This window comes from Dermacentor variabilis, chromosome 2 (genome assembly GCF_050947875.1).
Source record: "Dermacentor variabilis isolate Ectoservices chromosome 2, ASM5094787v1, whole genome shotgun sequence".
Taxonomy (NCBI): domain Eukaryota; kingdom Metazoa; phylum Arthropoda; class Arachnida; order Ixodida; family Ixodidae; genus Dermacentor; species Dermacentor variabilis.
In genome coordinates, this window is record NC_134569.1 from 105833983 (window position 1) to 105856946 (window position 22964).

General features: G+C 49.4%; 1 protein-coding gene across 1 annotated transcript in view; it reads left to right on the forward strand.

The window, feature by feature from the left end:
- Window positions 1–22964, forward strand: part of jbug (filamin-type immunoglobulin domains fbug) — a 206564-nt gene that overhangs the window by 80468 nt on the left and 103132 nt on the right. Inside the window, exon 3 of the mRNA XM_075681604.1 lies at window positions 8358–8547. Coding sequence (XP_075537719.1) covers window positions 8358–8547 — 190 coding nt within the window. The remainder of the gene's footprint in view (window positions 1–8357; window positions 8548–22964) is intronic.

The window sequence follows — 22964 nt, forward strand, 5'->3', positions numbered from 1 at the left end:
ACGTCGGAAATCACACCAGTCGTTAATTGTCTCCTTTCCGTAAGTAATAAAGGAGCGGATGGGGATTGCGCTTAACTTTGGAATGGTTTTTAGCTTCTCCAGTATTGCTGAATTTTTCGCATCTATCGACAGGATGTTCATTCGAGCGTTGATCCTGATTTCGTTGATTTGCCCACACTTTCAAAATGTTCGATTAGAAATTGCCTGCTGAAGGAGTTCATGCTGTGTGACGTCGAGAGCGGCACGTAAGAAACCATGAAGGATTCCTGCTCACTCTGATTTGATGAAGTCGGCTCATTCGACCTTCGGCGCATCTCCTTCTTCGTATACGGCGGCCCATGGCTAAGGTGTACTCGCTGTGAGAGACAATAACTTTCGGCGTTGAGCTCTCCCAGGAATCGAGCTGGCCCGAGCTTCCAAAGGCACGTCATCCAAAAATGAGCGATGAAGCAGACGACTAACCTTGTTCGGGGGTCGTGGGAGCGTCTTCTTGCTCATCCTTGATGAAATCATTCTCACGAAAATGGCACAAACGTAAAAAAAAAAACAAAAAAGCTTCATAACGGTGAGAGGCCCGAGCACCGGTGAGCCCTGGGCATTCCTCTTCCCTTCGCCGCGGATGTAGAGAGAAAGAGAGAGAAATAGAAGAGAGGAAAGGCAGGGAGGCTAAACAGGCGCGAGTCTGGCTTGCTACGTTCTACTGGCATAGGGATGAAAAGAGATAGGGATGCGCGTTCGTATAGCTCTTATGCAGGTTCTCTACTCTGTGGTAAGGTCTCAACAGTTATCTATATATATAGAGACCTTGCTCTGTGCATTTTGCCTACGCCGCTTAGTGATCGAAAGAAGGCTTATGCGCGTTGACTGGTGTCAGCATGGGCAGAAAGACCAAAAGCCCCATATACATTTCAGTGGAGGACGCGGCACACGTTTAGCCCGGTCACCTATCTGATTTCTCAAAGCGTGCTTTTCAACGGTAACTTTTTTTGAGATTATACGTGTAGCTCTTGATTCAGTGGATGTGGTCTTTCATACTCGAAAGAACTAATAATAAATCACACAGAACCACTATACCCTGTAATTCCCTTCAAAAATTTTGGCGTGAGAATTTGCGAAAGCTGGGCGAATTTATTTCATAAACATTACCGTGATGAGCGCGTCGCTTCTACAGTTAACGCTGCTCGGTTTCAGCGGTGAAGGGTATCGCGATGCACAATGCATACGAGGTCCGGGAAGACCGTTTGCGGTTTGTGCCTCGTCGGCGCAAACCGCATCTTCCGTTCGAGCGTTAACGCTTTTAGCGCCCCGTGTGTCTGCGCGTATGTATACGCGTATGGCGCATCTCGCTCGCTCCTCTCTTTGCCCGAGCAAAGGCGTGCCGTCACGCGGCAGCTGATGCGACGCGTGCAGGGAGAATGGATCGCCCCGTCGCCCTTGCCCTTCCCCGCGTTCCCTCTGATAGCGCCTTATACGAAGCGGACGTGATGACCGCCGGCCGTTCCCAGGACCGAGAACGACAAAACCCGCCTGCGCGCGTGCATCTTCCCCAAGCTCGCGCGTGTAATGGTCTCCGGCTGGCGTCACACTGACCGAGCTGGGCAGGCTTTTAGGGGCCGCGCGAGAGTCGTGATGCGATATTTGTATGCTCGCCGACCGCCATTGTTGCCACAAAAAAGATGCGTGTATAGCCCTGCGCGTGTGTATACGCTTTTCGGTGGGCGTGTCCCGGGAATGAGTGCGCCGCTACATTGCACACCGCTACGCGAGCCTGTTGCGTCTGTGCGGCGCGACCATTGTTTCGAGAACGTGTCGGGATTTGCGATCCGTGTACCGCGCAGCTTCGTCGCTCGTTCGCCTGAGCTCTTCTTCCGTCCCTTGTGGTGCTCGCGATCGGGGCGTGTGCATGAGGGCCGTCGCATTTTTCTTTTTTCTTTTCTTTTCTGCTTCACTAAGCGGTCGCTTCTTTTTCTTTCCTTTTATTTTTTTTTTTTTGTTCTGCTTCACTAAGCGACTATGTGACCGTGAAACCCGGCGTTGAACTTGGACGTTATGTAGGTGCCGTGTGCCTGCACCTTTCATTTGGCGTTCTGCCGAACGTCACTAGCGATCGTACGTGCAAGAGGAAGTTGGTCGTTTGTTGTTTCGTTTAACTTACAATACTCCTTCCCGGTCCTCGCTGTTCGGAACGTAGACTGGTAAAGAGTTTCGCGAATTGGCTCTATTTTTACAGAAACAAACAAGAGTCGACCGAAGAGACGCACGATTGTTTCACACACATATATATATATATATATATATATATATATATATATATATATATATATATATATATATATATATATATATATATATATATAGCGATGGTTTGCCGAAAAATGCACCATGCCCTCCCGGCAAACGAGGACTGCGCTCTAATTAACAAACGAAGAGGGCGCACTATTAAAAAGAAGGACAAGGCAGAAAGACGTGCTAAGGTTTGTTGCCCACATACATGGATCATGTGCGTTTGATAGCTTCCCTGAAGCTATCTCCGGGTAAATAGTCGGAAGTTGGTGCAGAAAGATTTGGAGGACACTTAAGCTTCGCCTTGAAGAGTGGAACGCGATAGCATTCAAAGATCTCTGACTGCTTCTCACGCTTACCGGCAACTGGAGCTTTGCGTGCGAGCGCGTGCAATGCTATAGAGCATCGCACGCGTAATGCGAAGACCTGGGATCGTTCCCCAACTACGGCAAGTCGTTTTTCATCCGCTTTCATTACCATTAATTCATCATTTCTTTATTTCAATCAGTAAGTACAAGTAATTTCCCCTATATATGTTGTCATTGGTGTCTTTGTTTGTTGGCTTCTTAGGATATGATTAATAAAGATCGGGCCCCCTAGGTTAACCTCCTTCCTCTCATAACATAACAGGTATATAAGCTCCTCCCACAACAGGTATATATATATATATATATATATATATATATATAATATGGCCCTCAGTGTACGAGCATTCTCAAATCGCTTTTTCATTCATTTCCTATTGTGCCTATATAGGACTGCGCGCACATCCTTGTTGGCGTGCTAGGTGCCTGAAACGATTCAGAGGCTAGCACACACAGTCGTGCTTTACCATTTACAGCGGCAACATGCGGTGCACGCGTTTACGCAGAACGCGCGTAGACCTTTTCGTGGCGCGCATTAAAGCCCTGCACGCGCCCGCGGCCAGTTCGCGGCCGATGGTGACTCACGGCCAGCGGCTGTTCTCTCGTTTCGCTTTTACGTGCGCAGTGCGGGCGATGTGGCAACGGGCGTGGGTGCGTGATCGTTACGCGAGCTGTGTGCACGGGCGATACCGCGAAGTCTGGCTGTCTGCGTCGGAGTGGCACAGGGTATGATAGTACACGGGCCGCACCATACACCGCCCGTGATGCAACTGTTTTTCGCTTGCGTCTTGAACGGCGCGCGCAGCGAGGCTTTGCGTTTGTGAGTGTGTGTGCGCGCGTGTGTACGTTCCGCGCAGCTTCGAGCCGCACGCCTCGCACGGCGCCCACGTCACCGCAAAAGTTGAGCCGAGACGCGTACACGTACGCCTCCCAACGCGGAGAAGCGTCGTAGGAGAGTGACGTCACCGCGACTAAAGTCACGGGAAGGAACGAGAAGCCGTTGCACACGCGCCAGCGCGGCAGACGACGCACGAACGAAGCGTTTTGAGAATACAACAAACACAAAGACTTTCGTACGACTTAAAACCCCAGGATATCGACCTGTATATACAGGCCGAAACGGCTTTGATCCTGTAGCTAACACTGCGCGTTGTCGCCTTTTTAGTTATCGCATCGCTTCCCCCGTTAAGGATCCACGGGTGAGTATGAGTGACGTACATCGTACTACAGATACAGAGCAGCAGGACGGGTACGCGCAGAGCTCACTGACCTCTGAGTTATGTGTCCGCATGGAACCGTAGCTCAAAGCAAAGCGTACTACAGGCTTGGAGCGACCTGTAGAGTCGACCATATGTGTATTCGGTTTGGTTACGTAACTCTGCAGAAAACTAAGCTCTATAAGCTCAAACGCACGAACTCAATTCCACCTTCTCAAATCTCAATAAAAAATTGGCATTCCATGTCATCGTCGATGCAGCTTTTTACGTTCGATTATACCATGCTGGGTTACTCCGTGTCTGTCGTTCGTTCACGAAAGAGCGCTTACGATTATTAAAAGCAAATGCTAAACTATCGTTCCTCTGGCGCCATATTTTTGAGTTTTTATTGTCGACTCTCCGGGAAGCAAACGGGAAGGTCCATTGCAAAAAGGGACGTCTGGAAATTTTACAATATTGTCTATAGGTCCGCGCTTCTTCCGTTTTCAGTTCCACAATGTTATCTAAAAATAGAATGGACAAGCTGTGCAAGTATTATGGCAACTCGTCAAAATTGCTGGGGCTAGCCGCTCCACTGACGGAGAAACGGCGCGGTTTTCGCTGACATACATTCCAACAATACAGTGAGCGCGGCGCAAAGTTTGTTTTTTCCAATAGCTCGAGTATGCCGTCTCCCTGTGGGGTCTAACCTCGTTCGTATGGCTCGGAGTAGCTGTATCGCACTCTGTATTCACGCCTACCCTCTTCGCGCAGCAATAACGGGCGATTCTCGCGAGTTTTTATTGCAGACCATTATCCTTTCAACGCCCCAGTTATCCACCATCAATGGCCTCGGGCAATCGACCTTGCGATCGATTTCAAGACCCCATCGCATAAACGCGTTTTTGCGGCCATTGCAGTTGTGAATGTTTTCTTAGCTGCTTTCGGGCGGCGGCGCCGTAGTAATACTAAGCGAGCGAGCGAGCGAGCGAGCGCGCGCATGTGTGTGTGTGTGTGTGTGTGTGTGTGTGTGTGTGTGTGTGTGTGTGTGTGTGTGTGTGTGTGTGTGTGTGTGTGTGTGTGTGTGTGTGTGTGTGTGTGTGTGTGTGTATGTGTGTGTGTGTGTGTGTGTGTGTGTGTGTGTGTGTGTGTGTGTGTGTGTGTGTGTTCTAGATGGCTTGCACTGCCGTCATCTTAGGTGCTATGTTGGTGAACCAGCACGGTGGACAACTGCGTCCGTATATGCGTCGCGCGCGGCTACAATGTGGTTCCTAGATCATGGCTTGCACTGACGTCATCTTAGGCGCCATGTTGATGAACCAGCATGGCGATCCGCTGCGTCTGTAGACGTCTCGCATGGCTATACGCTCTCCTGCATGCGAGCAGGCACTTACCAGAGAAGCGTTAATTAATTTTCTTTAGATTACCCCTACGATAAGAAACGGCGTAACTCAAATGCAAAAGCGAAAGAACCGGAAAAGTTCGAGAGCCGCAGGGCCACGGATGAACTGGAAGAGCCGTGTCTGGCTTCCTGACTCCATATCGGATGGTCTGTCACGGTAAGGCCATTAGCGGTTACTTGCGGTGGCTTTGATATGTCTCGGCAACCTGCATTCAATATAAGGAACGGAAGCACGTGCTTGATCGCATCGCGCGATGTCGGATTCACGTAGAAACGTGCGTCGCGACCGCGGACGTTCACCTGCGGATCATTGCCGTAGGCCTGCCGCGGTCTTTGTATCGAAACTGCGGAAATGCTCGCAGAAGTAAGACTCGCAACCTTATGCGATCCGGTTGCCCCATTTCCTGTTCTCCCCCGCCAACGATATGATGCTTTCTGAAGTTGCATGCGTTCGGTATACTTTGAACATCCGGCTCATTTTTCTAGTGTATATAATGCATCGCCTGCCACGTGACGTATGCTACATCAAAACTTGTTCAGTAATTAATTAAAGAGACATTTCTGCAAGGAATATTTGTTCCATTAACATTGCTGTTTTGTGCATAGGTTGCATGTATACACGAAACTATTGAGAAATTACTTTTTTTTCAATGTTCGGGGTAAGCGCTATTTCTTCTGATGGGACGCACCACGCATAGCGATTGTCAGTCACTCTGCTCGATCTACTAAAGTTGTTACGCCATATGTTATATTATTTGTAATCGATAGCAAACCTCCTTGTTATATTCTACCAGGTAGTGTGCTCAGTACTTTTACTTCACGTACAGGAAAAATATTGTGAGTCGCATAATATATGAGAATTGTATGCGAAGTGCTGCCTATCAGGCTTTCCTAATATTTGGTTTCCTCCACCTTTTAGAAGTTCAAGGCATAAATTAAATTGAATTGAAGTTTAATCTTAAAGGGGCGTTAAAGAGGAGTATGTTAAGCCATATTAATGAACTATGCTGCTGGAATGCCATAAACGTCAACCTTACCCTAAGTGAAGTCGGCGCAAGTAAGAAAAGACACAACGTTCAAAGACGGGCTTGAAGGTCATGAGACTTTCAAAGCGTCTGCCTTGGACTATAGTTAATAGCTCAATGACACTACAAAAATTATTACATTTCATTCTTAAGGAACAAGAGGCTCAGCCTAGTCACTTTTTAGAAGCTTTTATTTTTCTGTGTAAAGACGCCCAACCAAAACACGTTAAGTTACATCGAAACCCGTGACGTCATATATCAGGTACTGGCGCTGCGATCTGGGCGCGATGTTCGAGAAGGGAAAGAGCGCGTCCTTCGTTTTCTCCGCTAATAACCAACAACTTTCCGCCAAGTAAGTGCAAACCGAATCTTGCAAAAAGTACTTCACTGGGTTAAGCTGTCCTGTATTTGGTGACAACCTAAGAATGCGACCTCAAATATACTGCTGTCCAACTAAAAGAAAGTCCGTATAAATGCGCGCCAGCCAATTATGGTCGCTCACATCCGTGACGCAATGGCTGAGGCAAGCTTCTTTCGCTATCCGCGTCCATCGGGAACTTTGTTTCGGTGCGTGGAGGCGCAGAATACAGACGCAGAGTGGTTTTGTAGGAGGAGAGCGAAAGAGGGAAAAGGATGCATAGAGAGGCAGGGAGGTCAACCAGAGGCAGTTGCGGTTGGCTACCCTGCACGGAGGGAAGGGTGAAGGGGAATAAAAAGAGAAAGAGAGCGGAAGCGGGAGATAGAGAGAAATACAGACGAGTATACAAACAAACCGCTTACACTTCAGAGCGGTAGGGGGCGGCGTCCTTACAGTCTATCGTGAACCCCGCAGACCTCAGAACTCTTAATAACGCGAGTAAGGCTTTTAGCGTGGATGTTCTGTGGGAGTACTGACCTAAAGCTTTGAGTTCCGATAGTGGAAGATTGTCCAACTGGTCCAGTACTTTGCACTGCACTTGTCTCTGGGCACTATATCGCGGGCAGACACAGATAATATGTGCGAGCGTCTCATCGATGTTACATGTGGCGCACGTGGGGCTGTTCGCCATTCCAGTAAGGAAAGCATACGAGTTCGTAAATGCAACGCCTAGCCACAGACGGTACAGCATGGTCTGCATGGAGCAAGAGGGGCGCAGACTCCTTGTCAGACATCCACTTGCCTTTTGGTCTGCGCCCTAGGCAACTGTACCATACGTTGTCTGAATAAACTATTTGGCTCTTTGACTGACTCTTTGACTCTTTGTTCACGTCGTGGTAACCCAGGCGGTAGGTGCATGCGTATGTCTGGAGTCAACGAACGCAAACGACACATGGTGAAAGCGTTCGAATCCCACAGAGGCAAAGTACATTCACGGCACATCAGTCGCAGCCCAGCCGTGAACCGAACCTACAGAAAGTCGTCCGGATCTCAGGCTATGAACCTTATGTGTCATCGACTTGTAATGAAATTAGCAAGGTGATCATCTACATACGGTGTGAACTGACTTGCATTGTTCATCCAGTGCTGCCACACGACACTAATCAGTATGTCTGTTTGACCGTGAGAAAGCGCAAACTTTCATTTACTCTATAGTGGGCGCTTACCTTTCTCCATCAAGTCGTTTCGACAGACAGAGACTGAGTATGGCATTATAGATGCGACTCCTGGTCCATGAATTGTTGTTGGGGACATTAACGCACATCATTCACATTGTAGGAGGAAATTATGCTGAATCCTTATGGCACATTCCGCATGGTTCCTCTCGCGCTACAACTGTGCTTGCAGCGATGCGGAGCCCACTCGAGATTTGAGCCAGAGAGAGCCCGGTCCCCGCCGAACGTTCAGCTGCTCAGCAGTCGGAGTAACAACGTGATCGGGATTCTGTCGTATCTTTGTCGCGCTCCCAGAGCGAAGGTGAGAGTTCCTCCGAGCGCTCGATTTTTTGACCAGCCGAATGTAAACCACACCGTGATTGCACTCTATAGAGTGTTCGAAAACGACCAGTCGAATATGTCATTAGTTTGCCGCCCAGTATAGCGTTTCTCTTTAGTGACCCTGTCGCGGTGAATGGTGTGCGCTTATACTGACCGCTTCGCCGTGACGCAGGCAACACGGACATTGTGGAGGGCAACCTGAAGCTCATCTTGGGCCTGGTGTGGTCGCTGATCCTTCGCTACCAGATCGGCCGCACGAACTTCCCGCCCAAGAAGCTCATGCTCGCCTGGCTGCGCGCCGTGCTGCCCGACCTGCAGGTCTCCAACTTCACCACGGACTGGAACTCCGGCATGGCGCTCAGGTGAGGGCTCGCTCGCAATCAATCAGTCAATCACTCGCGCGGGCCATTTCAGCTTTGGCCCCGCGCTGACAGTGCCATTTTGACGACGGCGGGGCAGCTGCTGCAGTTTCTGAATTCGACCGGACCGAGTGACCGCTTCTGTGAGAGAGCTGATGAACATACCAGCTCGTCTGCGACTCCGAAGTGCATGAACTGTGATGCTTTATTTGCTCCTGTTTATCTATTCCTTTCTTTTCCTCCTTTTACATCGTAGGGTGGCCGATCGGGCCAGTCTAATTGGTTCGCTTCAGTGATCTCCTTTATCTCGTTCCTTGGGAGAGCTGTCTGAACTTCCCCGTCCCCCTCCCCCGGTACAGGGTTGCCAACCGGAGATAATCTCTCGTTAACCTCTCTGTCTTTCCTTTGACTCTCTCTCTCTCTCTCTCTCTCTCTCTCTCTCGCTCGCTCGCTCTCTCGCTCTCTCTCTCAGCGCCGCACGCGATGATCGGCCCAGCTTTGGTGATAGCGCAATGCCTAAACCTGGGAGTTTCGATGTCGATTAGTGCTGGTGGAACGATGAAGTTTTCGAATCGAATCGAGTACAGATATATTGAATGCGAATGTTGAGACCAGCACCGATTACTATTATTACATTCCGATTACACCGATTATTGCACCGATTACACACACACACACACACACACACACACACACACACACACACACACGCACACGCACACGCGCACACGCACACACGCACACACACACACACACACACTATGGAAGAGCCTAAGCCGCCTAGGGATCATAGAGAAGCCAAGATGCTGGGGTTACACGAAGATGTGCTGGTCACACGGAACGGGTACCCGGAAAAAGTAGCTAGGGTCGCGAGTGAGCTATAGTGCAAGAAGAAAAATAGATGTACAAGCATATCCCTTTCGCAAGAGAAATAACAGCGCACCAAAAGGGAAATCTTGTTTACTTTCTTTGGTATATGCAACGCTATAAGGAAATCTCGTATACTTTGCAACGAGAAGGACGGGAAAGGTCACCACGACGGGGCCTAGTTGGCCTACAATGGGGTGCTTGAAGCGGCCGGTGAACCGCGCGCGTAAACCGTTCCTCCCAATGCGGGCGGGCTCGGATAATCGTAACAAACATGTATGTGCGATCATATTCTAAAATTTGATCATACTTTAATATTTGATTCTCGAACGAATACTTCGATTCGAGCCTTAAGTATTTGATTTGTGCGTTTTTCGTACTTCTAATTTAGCGCACCGCTGATTTTAACACCGAAGTGCCGAATGGTTAGGCTTGACCTGTTCGAGCCGACCGTCGCGACTTTTGTGGCGTAGCGGCTGTGAGCTCTGAACTAGGTCGGGACGAAAAGCGAGTTTGCGAGCAGCGTATTGTCTGATGGTAAAGACATTCAAGCTTCTGACTGAGGGTCGTTTGGAAAACGATGCTGTGTACAGAGGTAGTTTTGGACGATGAACGCGTTTAAAAAAAAAAAAAATGACAGTACCCTGCATTCAGATGCACGAAGCCTAAGGTGCGCCCCTCCATTACAAGCTCTATTAGAAGCTTCGTCACGATGTAAGACGCGTGTAAGACGTTGCGATTTACAAGCCAAAATACACGCAGTAAGATAATGCCAGCATGCAAAGGCATTTCTTGCAGTTTATGGGCTTGATGTCGATTTTCCAAACCGAGAACAGTCACATCATTTTTACATCGGGACATGAGTTAGACTGAATTCGCTGCACTATGGCTTTCAGCCTACTGCATTAAGAGGCAAGAGAAAATGCTTACATATGTTTATCAGCAGGAAACGCGAATAACTAGGTACATTCTATGTACATTAATTATACCCGACCTTAAACTGAGGAAATGAGCGATATAAAGTATATAGCTTGCAAAGCCCGATCTCAACCCCAATAATGAGCTTGATATGAGGTCGAGGGGAGGTATCTGGCGGCAGCCGAATGCTGGGTTGAGGTTTTTTAATATCACCTCTATCTTATGGTACGAGGTTGAGAGGCGCCGTCAAACCTTATTAAAGGTTGAGGTCTTGTGCTTTGTAAGGTCCGTTTCCCAACTTTGCATACAGATACACACAACGCTGTTGAAGCGTGTGCGTATAAATTTATGCGCACCACTTGTTTCAATCGATCGATTGATTGCTTGATCAAAAGTACCGATCAATAAATCAGTATTTTTGCCCCATTGCCGTCGTGCAGACGGTGGACAACAGCACCCTGCCATGGCTAATCGTTTCACTTGCCTCTCGATCACTACGTCTGTAGGTGCTTTTTTTTTTCTGTGTGGAAACATACTTAACGATCGCATTGTGGAAGGTTCACGAGAACAAGAGGTGCTACGTGGAATGAGCCAATCGTTTGAAATGCGCCAACTTGACCGTGTTACGATTTCGGCCTAATGACCTTCTGTTCCGGCGTACCGCACGCATTTGCAAGCGGTTCTTACCCTTCCATTAGGGTGCAATCGCGAAGGTGGAGCCGAACGAAGTTTCCCTCCACAGCTTCTCAATGCCGTCCCCCCCCCCCCCTTTCGCCTTCCCGTTCGCCCCGATTTTCTTTTTTGAAAGTTAAGCGCAACGGAAAAATGGCATGGACGCTGCAGGAAAGATTAGCAATCAGCTTTGATTTTTCTACAAAATATGGTATGTTTGCCTACTTTAGCTGTTAAACGAAAATCGCAAGTTAACCTGGTGCAGCAGACCATGTACACGAACATAAAGCGCAAAAAAGAAAAAGAAAAAAAAAACAGAAACGTGAAATTAGGTAAAACACTCTCTTTGCAATCTTTAGCGTTCGCGTTTTTCTCTGCCGATTCTTTCGACACCATCACCACACAGCCGCAGCGCAGACGCGCGCCAATGCATAATCATGCTCTATTCGGGTTTCTAATGAAGCGCGCTAATGAAGGGTCGTCTGCAAGACGTCTGCAACAGAAACTGGCTCATGAGCTATATAGCCGTCGACCTGCCCGGCTTTCTTCTACAGACAGACTCCATATGGAGGACAGCCTCCCAGGAAGCGTATATACGGACCGGGCCAATGAGAAAAGGCGCGCAGGGAGAAAGCGATCAGCCATGCGTGCGACCGGACCAGACGAGACTGTCTGTCCGGGGGCGCGACGAGAAGAGAAAGTGATGGCAGCGCTCGAGCGGGTAGCGAAGTCGAGCGTGCCATTTCGCCGTCGGCGCTGTCCGCCGGCCTCACGGGAAGGAGGGTTGACGCTGGGCCATTGTCGCGAAATTGCATTTCCCCAGCTACGCGAGCTATAAGGCTCGTTGGGGGTCTCGTCGCACAGCATATACGCGCTGACCCCCGTACAACGCGCGTATAGGCGGCGGCGGGTAACGGCGTCACCGTGTAATGGGCGGCCGCGGTCGTGACCCCTTCTTTTCGAATCGCGGGCACTTATACGCGGCCAGGAACAATGGCGGGGTCGAAGGCTCATTCTTTCCGACGACCGCAGCCACACGCGGCAACGTCGTTTCGCCGTCGTCGCTTTCCCGGAGAAAGTGGAGGAATACGGTCTGGCACCCATAGTGTCCGTCCGTAATGTTCGGTGCAGTGTGCGCTGTGTCGGTAGGGGAGAGCCACCCACAATCTTCGCTAGATCGTATCTAGGACTACGTACCAGCGGTTCCTTGAACGAGACTGCTTGGTCCTCGGTAAAGTAGGCACTTGGGCTTGTTCGTGTTTCTTGTGACGAACGAAAGACAACGCATACAGGAAAACGTGGACGGAGCCAGCTCTCGAGCCAAAGCCAGACTTTGCTTCGAAATGGTGATTTTATTTCGACTCCAGATAAGCCACACCGCTTTAACGGCCGGAGGATACAGACTTTGTGAGTGCCTGTAGACCGTCATTGAAAAAGCTCCTTTGCTCCCTCACTCGGTCTCGCTCGCTCACTCACTCAGCCATCACGGTTTCCTTCACTGCTTCTTCAGGGAAGTACTTTTTCCTGCGCCTCCCGCCCCGCGTAAAATAGTTCGTATCGCATTGCAAAGGGGGAAAGAAAAGGAAAGGAAGAAAACACGACCGAGTTTTGCGAAGCGATGCGGCAGAGGGCGCTATTACGGTCTTGGTGGCGCAGCCCACCGCTCGTTCCAAAGGGGACGCTCGTAACATCCATCCATCCATCCATCCATCCATCCATCCATCCGTCCGTCCGTCCGTCCGTCCGTCCGTCCGTCCGTCCGTCCGTCCGTCCGTCCGTCCGTCCGTCCGTCCGTCCGTCCGTCCGTCCGTCCGTCCGTCCATCCATCCATCCATCCATCCATCCATCCATCCATTCAATTGAGCTTATCCAGGGACTTACGCGCCATAGACATCCTTCGGCGCCCACCTGATACAAAGGAGAAGATCATAATCTTGATCATCATCAGAGTAGCGAAACGTTCTATTGCGAGGCTAAGTCGGCTGCACTGCATATAATTAAGCCTGATTATCAGCTTTACAGCCCGCTATTCCTCGAAGAACAACTTGAGTGCGTCTCGCACATATTTGAATATACCATAGTTCTTCTGTAAGAACATTCTGAAACGATCAATTGAAGACGCGGTAAGAGGTCCACCTTACACCTGTGTTGCCACCAATAATTAAAAGCGCGGTTGTGCTGCGAATACTTGGCGATGTAAAAGCATAAATATAGGCACCATAAACCGCTTGCACGCGAGATTTGTGAAGCCTATACTATAGCATGTTACGCGGAGACGCATTCGTGAGCTCACCGTCTTTCTAACATCAGAGAGAGGACTGCCAGTGAAGATAAATGCAGCCAGCTCCAACAGCTCATTTCAATTGTTTGCTACTTTAATTTTAATTTTATATGCCGTTTCCTGGTGGAGCAGGGTGAGGGGGGATCAACTGTTAGGATGCTATGTCAACGCCGTTTACACCCAGAGTCTGAACAAAGTGTTCACGCTATGACCTTCTTTATACCCCGCCCCCTACTGTTACCCCCTTAATTTTCACATTGTATAAGTGGGGTTATTCGACGGCTCAGCAGTGAGGGTGCGCTTGTAAAACAAAAACGAGGACAATTCACGGCTTCTTTTCAGTGTCAGTTTGTTATTCTTCAGCATACAGTGAACGGGTTACAGATAACTAGGACTCCGTGTATTCGGAGTTTATTTTTCTTGAAATTCGGATGGTGTTTTTCGGAGTTTATTTTTTGGCGGGAATTCGGCTTTTATCGGAGTTCATTTCTCGTAAATCTCCAGTTCTCCGAAATTCGGAGTTTAATTTTACATCATTCTCAATACTCTAAAATCTTAGATGAAATGATGTCTGAACACGAAAACATCAGAACACACGAAGCGTGTTTTCGTTGTCTGGAAGGTTTGAACGCACAAACACATGTGCACCTAAACACGAATACTTGAATGCAAAACACCTAGTTTGTACGTATTACAACCTTAAAGCTTGTAAATAGACACAAGCATACTTTGCGAGGTTGCTGTCATTGATGGAAGCAATTCTCAAGGCGCCCTTGCCGTTCGCAATGCGAACTGTCACACGGCATTACTTGCAAACAATGACTCCTTCAGATGACGTTGACTCTTCAAAATCACTAAAGTCCTTTACGCTGGAGAGCTTTCGTTTCCTTCCCATTCTGCTTGCCGAAAATTTCTGTTCACGCGCTACAGAAATACGTCATATGAGCATACCATGATTTCCTTCAGCAGGCTTCCCGCGCTCGATTCGGTCCCCTGGCGCTCGAGTGCCGCCAGGGGACCGTATGTCAAGATGTTGTCTCGCGCACCCGGGCGGCGACAAGCCCTTTGTTAAACGTGCGATGGGTGCGGTCTACGAGATGCTGTTGACGTGAGGTAAAGTTTATACTGGCCAAACCGGCCGATGTATCAGTGACCGCTTAGAACATGCCCTTTATCGAAAGGCTTTCGATAAAGAACGGAACATGGTCGTATTGGCCGTTAAATTGAAGTTTGTCGGATAAATAGGAATTGTCAAAAATCTTACCGGCGAGTGTTTATCGGATTCTTTTCGTATTTATCCGAAAACACGGAGCCCTGCAGATAACATACAAACGAGGGCCCCAAAGTTAAATACTGCAACGGGACCATAGCCGTGCTCTAACATTTTAGAAGCTTCTACACCTACTACTTCGAGTACTTGCGTCACTGGACTATAGTGCGTACCAGAGTAGCGGAGTGGCAACTCCGGATGCTGTACGCTTTCCTAGAGAATAAAAAAAAAAAAACATCACTCATCCGCCGGTCGCGGACACTACAGGTCCAGGGCCAGATCCTGGACCACATCAAGGTCGAGGTCCGGTTCGGCAGCTAATCCAGGGGGAGACGGGAGCAAAGCTCAGGTGAGCTGGACAGTTGCGGTGTCCGGCACTGCTACTCAGTCGCCTAAAGCTAAGGGGTACGCCTTAGAACAGGCAATGACGCAGGTTAGAAAGAGAACATATTACCCGAGAGAATGCAACGCTTAAATAAGAGATCAAGCAGCTTAGGACAGAAGACACGATGCTCAGCAACAAAGAAAAAAATAGCAACACACCCTCCGCCAGTAGGACGCCGACGCCTAGTCGAGCTTCAACACCCGTTCCCACACAAGCGAACGGGGAAGCACCACCACACAAAAGGAGGGCGCAAGAAACGGTTGACGAAAGGAGCGACTTTACAATCAGCGAGGTTATTGGAACGTTTAAAGAAATGTTCGATGGGCTACAGCAACAAAACACAAACGTGTATGTAGAGAATAAACGATTCGATGGATTAGAGAATAGAGTAGCGGCACTAGAAAGCACACCAAAGGATATTCGGCCGGCAGGCGCGGGACCGGTTAAAAGCAAACCGAATAGCAGACCGAATGGGGTAGAAGACGGCAAGGCCACCGAGGAAGAACAGATAAATCAACACGGCGCCGCGTAACCAATATGTGATTTGGCAATGGAACTGCCGCGGGTATCGTCGCAAGCGAGGAAACCTGCAGCAGTTCGTAGCAAGCAAGGAGACGCCAGATGTCATTGACCTGCAGGAGACCGGGGGATGGCAAAATTATCGGGGTATAAATCTTACAGTATTTCCGGCGAGAAGGTAACCGTCATGACGCTGATACAGACACCTTTCGGCTGTCGAGCACGATACCGGAATGCGCGGCATAGACCATCTCCTGATTGAAATAATCCCCTCCCGTAAAGAAAAGGGAAATCTATTTATTCTTAACATATACAGTCCACCCCGACAAAAGCCCAAATTCGTTCCACTCTTCCTCAAAGTGTTGAGCGTAGCGGACAAGCAGGCGCTAGTCGTGGTCGGCGATTTTAACGCGCCACACGCGGCTTGGGGTTACAGCATAGAGAACATTGAGGGCCTGTTGCGTACTCCAGGGTAGCGTATCGTACTGCTGCCGAGAAGTAGCGGCGCCTGCCTAACGAAGCTCGAGCGACGTTGCTTATTGGGTAGCGTGGCGTTGTCGGCGGGCTGCAGGCATCCGGTAGACCATGGCGACCAAGCAAGAGCGAGACGATTTTCTAGTGCGAAACTTGCACGGTTTATTCAAAGGTAGATGAAAGAAAATGAGAAGAGCATGAAGTGAGTAAAAGTACATTTCGGAGCCCCTTAAATAGGCTCTCTACAATCGTGGGCGGGATCTTGCTCCCGTCGACGTCACGTGACCGGCACAGAATAAGGAGCTGCTGCAGAGAGGAGCTTGCTGCAGAGAGGATCTGCTGCAGAGAGGAGCTATACCAAGCTTGCTGCAGAGAGGAGGTCGTCACGCCTCCTGGAATTGCAGACGCCTGTCCGTCTCTTCTGCGCGCTGCGGGTTCGTGGAAGTTCTCTAGGTCCAATTCGAGGAAAGGGCCTCTCTAAACTCGCACACCCACACACACATACACACACAAAAGAGGCCTGTACGCTGCGGGGCTTCCGGCAGATAGGCAGACACTCGAAACGGTCATGGCGAATTAGGAAGTCATGCTTCATTTCGACGAGGCCTGGTGGAAGAAGGTCGGGTGAGAGAAAGTTCTTTATGCAAGAGGTGCGGGAAGCCAACCCTAACAGGCCGAAGCCATTGGGCAGACGCTAAGCACGAAGGTCTAACGCTCCTAACTGACCCTCAGGCACCCACCAGAATAGGAAACAGCGTAAACAACGACACACCAGATCTCACATTTACGAAGGATGTAGCTGATTCTAGATGGACAAACATGCAGGAAAGCCTAGGTAGTGACCACTACATAGTCATCACAACGGTACAAGCAGGCCCAAGGAAAAAGAGCGGTAGAGAACTGAAACTTGTACAATGCGACTCTTTCTGCAAAATCCGGCATGAAGATGCTGAAGACACTATAACGGACATCGAGAAATGGGCAGAGAAATTAAAACAAAGTGTTAAACGAGCTACCAAAACTGTTCCAGAGGAGGCAGGGATATAGGAGAAGGACAGCAGATTATTTCACGTCTGAGACGCGAAGGGTAGTATGCTGAAAAGATGCAAAAATCAAAACCATAAATGGAAGTTAAGGAAGAGAATGGTGGAATTAGACAAGGAAATCGAGATATATATGCAAGTAGGTTAATCCAACAAAATTGGGAAGCCACGTGCAACTTGATGGAAAGGCAAATGGGAATGTCGAAGACCTGGAACATTCTTCGATGCCTCTTGGACTTCGAGAGTACAAAAACCGTACAAAGGCGCAATCCACAGAAGGTTATGCACAGCTACGAAGGTACAGAAGAAGACCCCTTTCGAGAGCTCCAAAAGATGTACGTTGGAGAGGCGGATAGAGAACGACCCCTTATTACCTAGGTAACGAGAAACCTGATGTCGATACCCCCATTACGTAGGCTGAAGTCGGATATGAACTTACCAGGCTCAACCCGAAATCTGCACTAGGACCTAATGGGATAACCAAAAAAACACTCAGGAACCTCGACGACGCGTCCATCCGAGCTCTCACTGATTACATGAATAACTGCTGGGAGCAAGATGGCATTCCAAGTCAGTGGAAATCAGCCCTAATCATCTTTATACCGAAACCTGGAAAGAAACCACTACTGACGAACTTAAGGCCCATATCTTAACATCCTGCCTCGGCAAACGCATGGAGCATGTGGTTATCACACGCCTCACGAGATACGTGGATGATGGAAGACTTTACCCATATACCATGGCTGGATTTCGACCCAAGTTATGGATGCAAAATATTATGTTCAAACGGAAACATCAGATCACAGATGCGTGTGCGAGAACTCTAGACACCAAGGCGATACTAGGACTCGATCTAACTAAGACCTTTGACACTGTCACACACAAAGGACTACTACAAAATCTCCAAGAGCTGGGATGATTGGACGTAAAACATACGCATACATCAAAGACTTCTTGACGGATCGTACGGCAAAAATTTTAATTGGAGAAACCAAATCGGAGGCGCTCAAACTAAGTAATAGGGGCACCCCGCATGGTTCAGCCCTATCCCACTATCACTATCCCACTATCACGTCAGAGACAAGTGACTGAGATGCTCCTCGCGAAAACCAGAACTTCTGCTCTATTGACCCATATGCAGGGGTCGAAAAAGCATTAAGGAAAGGCCGGGAATTGTGGTCACAGTAGAAGGCACTAGAATACCTATAGTGGAGAGCCTGAGAAGGCTGGGACTCCGCATATCCGAAAACGGCCATAATGGAGAAACCATTAGCCTACTGGACAATAGTGTTCAACAAACAATCAGACTAATAAAGTGGATATCCAACAGAAACTATGGCATGAAAGAGCACAATCTCATCCGATTAATGGAAACATTCGTAACCAGTCGTATCGTAAATGTGGTCCCTTACCTTATAAGCTCTACGCTGCGCAGAAAGTCAAGATAGAATGCATCATTAGAAAGGCGTATAAGCAAGCCTTGGGACTTACGGCAAGTACGTCGAACGAGTGTTTCCTGGCGCTCGTCGTGCACAACACGCTAGACGAACTTATTGAGGCCCAGATAGCGGCGCAGTATGAAAGACACACAGTTTGACGGGGAGACACATCTTAGATGTCATCGGAATAACCTACGAAGCACAGCATGGACTGCATGCGGAGAGATATCCAAAGGAAAATAAGGGAACATCTCTCAATGCCCCCTATCCCCAGAAACATGCACCCGGAGTTTCACGAAGATAGAAGAATCGCAAGAGCGAGAGCTCACCATAAAAGATTCCGTAGTGCCAGGGACGTAGTCTATGTGGACAAATAAACAGAGTATGTTGATAGTTGCTACGAGTTTAGAGGGTGGCTCCAGTGTTACTGGTATTGTAAAAATAGGAAAGGCGGAGGAGGCTGCCTTAGCACTGGCATGATGCTAAGCACTGGCACTGGCGATGTTGGCCTCCACGGAGGCCAACATCGTAGCCAGCGACTCCAAGAACGCCGTCAAAAGCTATGCCAAAGGAAAAATCTCCCCGGAAGGGCTAAGAATTTGAACCAACTTTCATGAAGATCGAGATGGTCACATTATATGGGCACCCGCACACTCCTCCCTTCCCGGGAACGAAATAGCGCACAACATGGCTCGAGAACTGACGGACCGAACAGATGACACGCAAATACTGGGAACGGAGAGAGATCGGATGACCAGCTTTAACGAGATCACCAAACACTATAAATTGGGAAGGGCCCATTTCCCCCCGGAACACTAGACCCACTTAGTAGACGGCAAGCGACGGCATGGCGCTTCTTACAGATACATATCCGAACCCGGTGGCCTACCACCGCTACTACCCGGATCTTTACACGGATAGATGTAGATACTGTCAAGGAGGGGCTGACCTACAACATATGGTTTAGGCTTGCCCTCGGACACCCACACATGATAAAACACATACCAGAGAGCAGTGGGAGACCGCGTTGCTCAACTGTGCACGGGAAGACCAACCCAGCAGGCCGGAGATGCCGCCAGGACCCAAGGGCTCGAGGCCGTCATCTATAGGTAGAGAGGCCTAGGTCTCATAAGTCTGCTGTACTAAAATAAAGTTTGTTCCTCTTCCTCATCTACCAGCGTTGTATTGCTAACCCCTAAAGAAAAGACTTGAACCCTGGAACGTTGACAAGAGTGAATACTGCTGCTTACACAGTGACAAATGGAGTAACGTTGCTTCCTGGCATGTAGTAAGTTTCACTCATCTTATCTACACACATCCACCCCAACTCACACGCAGACTTACGCCCACTCTATTGCCAACGTGTCAAGAATAAGTGAATGAGCACAAGTACCCGCACCGGCTGCCCGTGACGTCATAAATTCTCACTGCACGTCTTCCCGGGTCTTGTTGTCTTATCGACAAAGAGCTATCACGTTGAATTTTAAAGGAATCAAAGACTCGACAATCAGCAAGTCCTGTGAACTGTTTCTGCGCTACAACGACAGAAGTAATAAGAAAAACCTTGACATATATTACAATATGTGTCTCTTAAATATAGACAAGTGTTGATCACGTTTCCTCCAAATACTATCGCGCAATTAGTTGGTGGCATTACGGAGTACACAGAGCGAAGAGACCTTGTTAGCGCTATGTACTCCCTGCCTTGTCATTTGTTACAACTCGCCAGAAAAGAAAGTCCTATATAGACAAGCTGTAGCAGACGCTGCTTCTAGTAACGTTGAGCTGCAGGGCGTAACGTCAAATTAGTAAAGAAAATAACGTAGGCATAGATAGAGAGAGAAAGGTAAAAAATTACCGACGATTACGTTACTTCCTAATGCGAAGTTTGAGCGCAGCAAATAAGCTGTTTCACCTTTTCGATAGATTGAGGCAAAGAAATCGAGCAACACATGTATGCACTATCACAGAATTTTTTTTTTATTTTTCACACGTATTCCTTTAACAAAGACTCCACCAACAGTTCTTGACAGTCATGAAGGAAGCTTTGTGGTCGGAGAAATAGACTGATATATGTTCGACTTGGTACACCAATGCTTGATTCTCAAAGACGAGATGTATACAAGTGCCTCGCGAGGTTGCCACAGCCGTGGGACGCGTTACGAGCGAGAGGAACGGGATGTTCTCCCGCATAAGTGTTAGGAAATTGCTGTTTGTCTTTATGTCAAGCCGCCACCGATCTGGCTCTCTGATTGCCACCGCACAGGGCGAACGGCAGCGGCAATTTCGGCTCGGGCGGTGCACATATACAGATCCGCCGCCACCGATCTGGCTCTCTGATTGCCACCGCACAGGGGTTGCATTGGAGGAGGAACGAAGAAAGGAATTAAGTTCGAGCCGGCGCTTTGACAACCGGAGACTCGCAGGAAGAGGGGGGAGGGGGGCGGCGTGTACACCCAGCGGCAAACGATGGGGGCAGAAGCGCGCGCAGCAAGCGGACAACACGATAAAGGGAGGAGGGAAGAGATAGCAGCGACTGACTGATGCCGCTGACGCCGATAGTGAGTCAACCCCAGCTGCGGAGTTGGTTTCAGGGACAACGAATAACCGGCGCGTCGGCAACTGAAGAGCACCCTATCCGCCACACAAGAACAGGGGGGGGGGGACCCTTTCCTCCTCTTTCTGCATGGCGGCGACGGTGTTCTATGCAGTCACGTTATCTTGACTCTCTAGCGGCGTCAGCGGCATCCAGCGGTATCAGTCGGTCGCTGCTAGCGCTGGGGGGATGAAAGGGGGGCGGAGCTTGTTACGAGGCCGACGACGACGACGACGCGAAACCCAGGAACGGACGCCAAAGAGCTGCGCTCTAAAAAAAAAAAGGATTTGACAGTTCCGCCCGCAGGGCGAAGCATTGACAGCGATATAGAAAGGTGTCGCGTTGTGCTTGAACTCCTCAGGCGGTGTTCTAAACTATACGCGGGTACAACACGTTGGCGCGACGCGACATGCAGGGCAACTGACGCTGTCCCGGAGGAACATCACCCTGGCAGCTACCAGGCGCCTCGCGACGCTGGCGTGGTGAGGAGCGCCGCCGCCGCCGGTGGCGTTGCAGGCGTCGCACCTCAGTGGTGCACTAGATGAGACCGATGCAATAAGCCCTGACGTTAGTTCAGTGCCCCGGGAAATGTCTGTTAGCTTGACATTTACGCCCCGTATTGAAAAATGAATCTTGAAGCCCGTGCTTGACTTGTTCAAAATGACGCCTGAAGTGACGCCCATTGCGTTCCTTTCGGCGCGCTCACTAACAGGCGTCACTCGGATACCAAGCCAAGCGTGAGCTTCGAGTTGATATGAATTTCTCAACACGGGGGCCGCTTACTGTTCACTCCGCTCAGACTAGCGCATGCACATGGCAGCTTTCGGGGACGCTATAGTGTGCTTATACGCGCGCGCACAGCGCCCGTGCCCAACAGCAGAACGCTGTCCGCCGAGCCGACTGAGCGGATCGTTGTCGTTGCGTCGCGCCTCCAGTTCGTCATTCTTGCAGCCAAACGCTCTGGAGACCCTGGAGAGCCTCTGGAAACAATCTAAGCTTCCGCGCGCGAGCCGCGCATGCGTCGTTCACAGCGGGACAGCACGACGGCAGCGGCGAAGGCAGGACTACGGCTCGAGCGTCCGTATAGTTACTATCGCTATATCGAACGACAAACAGATTGGCTGATTTTTTTTCTTTGAAGGCAAGATTACTACACTCGGCCAAGCTTTCAGAAGCTATTTTAGAAAAATGTATTGTTCGAAGCGGCGCAGTAAAAAATGAAATGTCAACGTGCTCGTGCGGTTTTTTTTTTTCCTGCACTCGATCGGCTTCCTTTGTTCACAGACAAGCAGCTGTCACTTAGGATTCGATCCCGTGTCCGGCGCATATTCAAGTAGTCGTGCCGTCATCGTCGTATCTTTGTCGGTTGTGGTCGTCGTTGTCATTGGGCCGTTTGAAGTTAAGAGTGGTCCTGCTCAATTTTCCAAATTTTTATTCTTGTTTGACACTCTGCCCAAAGTTCGATTACTCTGCATAACCTGAACTCTGGCGACCCTGTGCTCGCTATACGTATATGACCGTTACAAGTGCCCTCGCCTGGCTTCTCTCTGCTGTTGCACGCTTAACGATTTTTGCTTATTTCGAAGCTGCCCCCCTTTTTCTGGGCCACCGCCGGCTTGTCGTATAAATGCGCCGCTTTGTTGCTCTCTCGCTCGGAATGAGGGAGACGGAGAGAGGAGAAGCGAGGCACAAGGCACTCACGCGGAGATTATATAGTTTCAGGTTTCGCTTCTAGGTCGTCGTCGCCGCGTCGTCGTCGATTCCTCCGCAAAGCCGCCGCAGCTGTATTCTTCTTCTTTTGGTCCGATCTGTTGGTTGGAAAGGCCATTTCGCGTGCTCACCCCCCCCCCCCTTCTCTTTCCCTACCCTCCCTTCGCTAAAGAGCGAGTTCTCTCAGGGGTCATTGCGTATGCCGAGGACGTGTCTGCCCTGCCCCGTGCTGTTTTACTTTTTTTT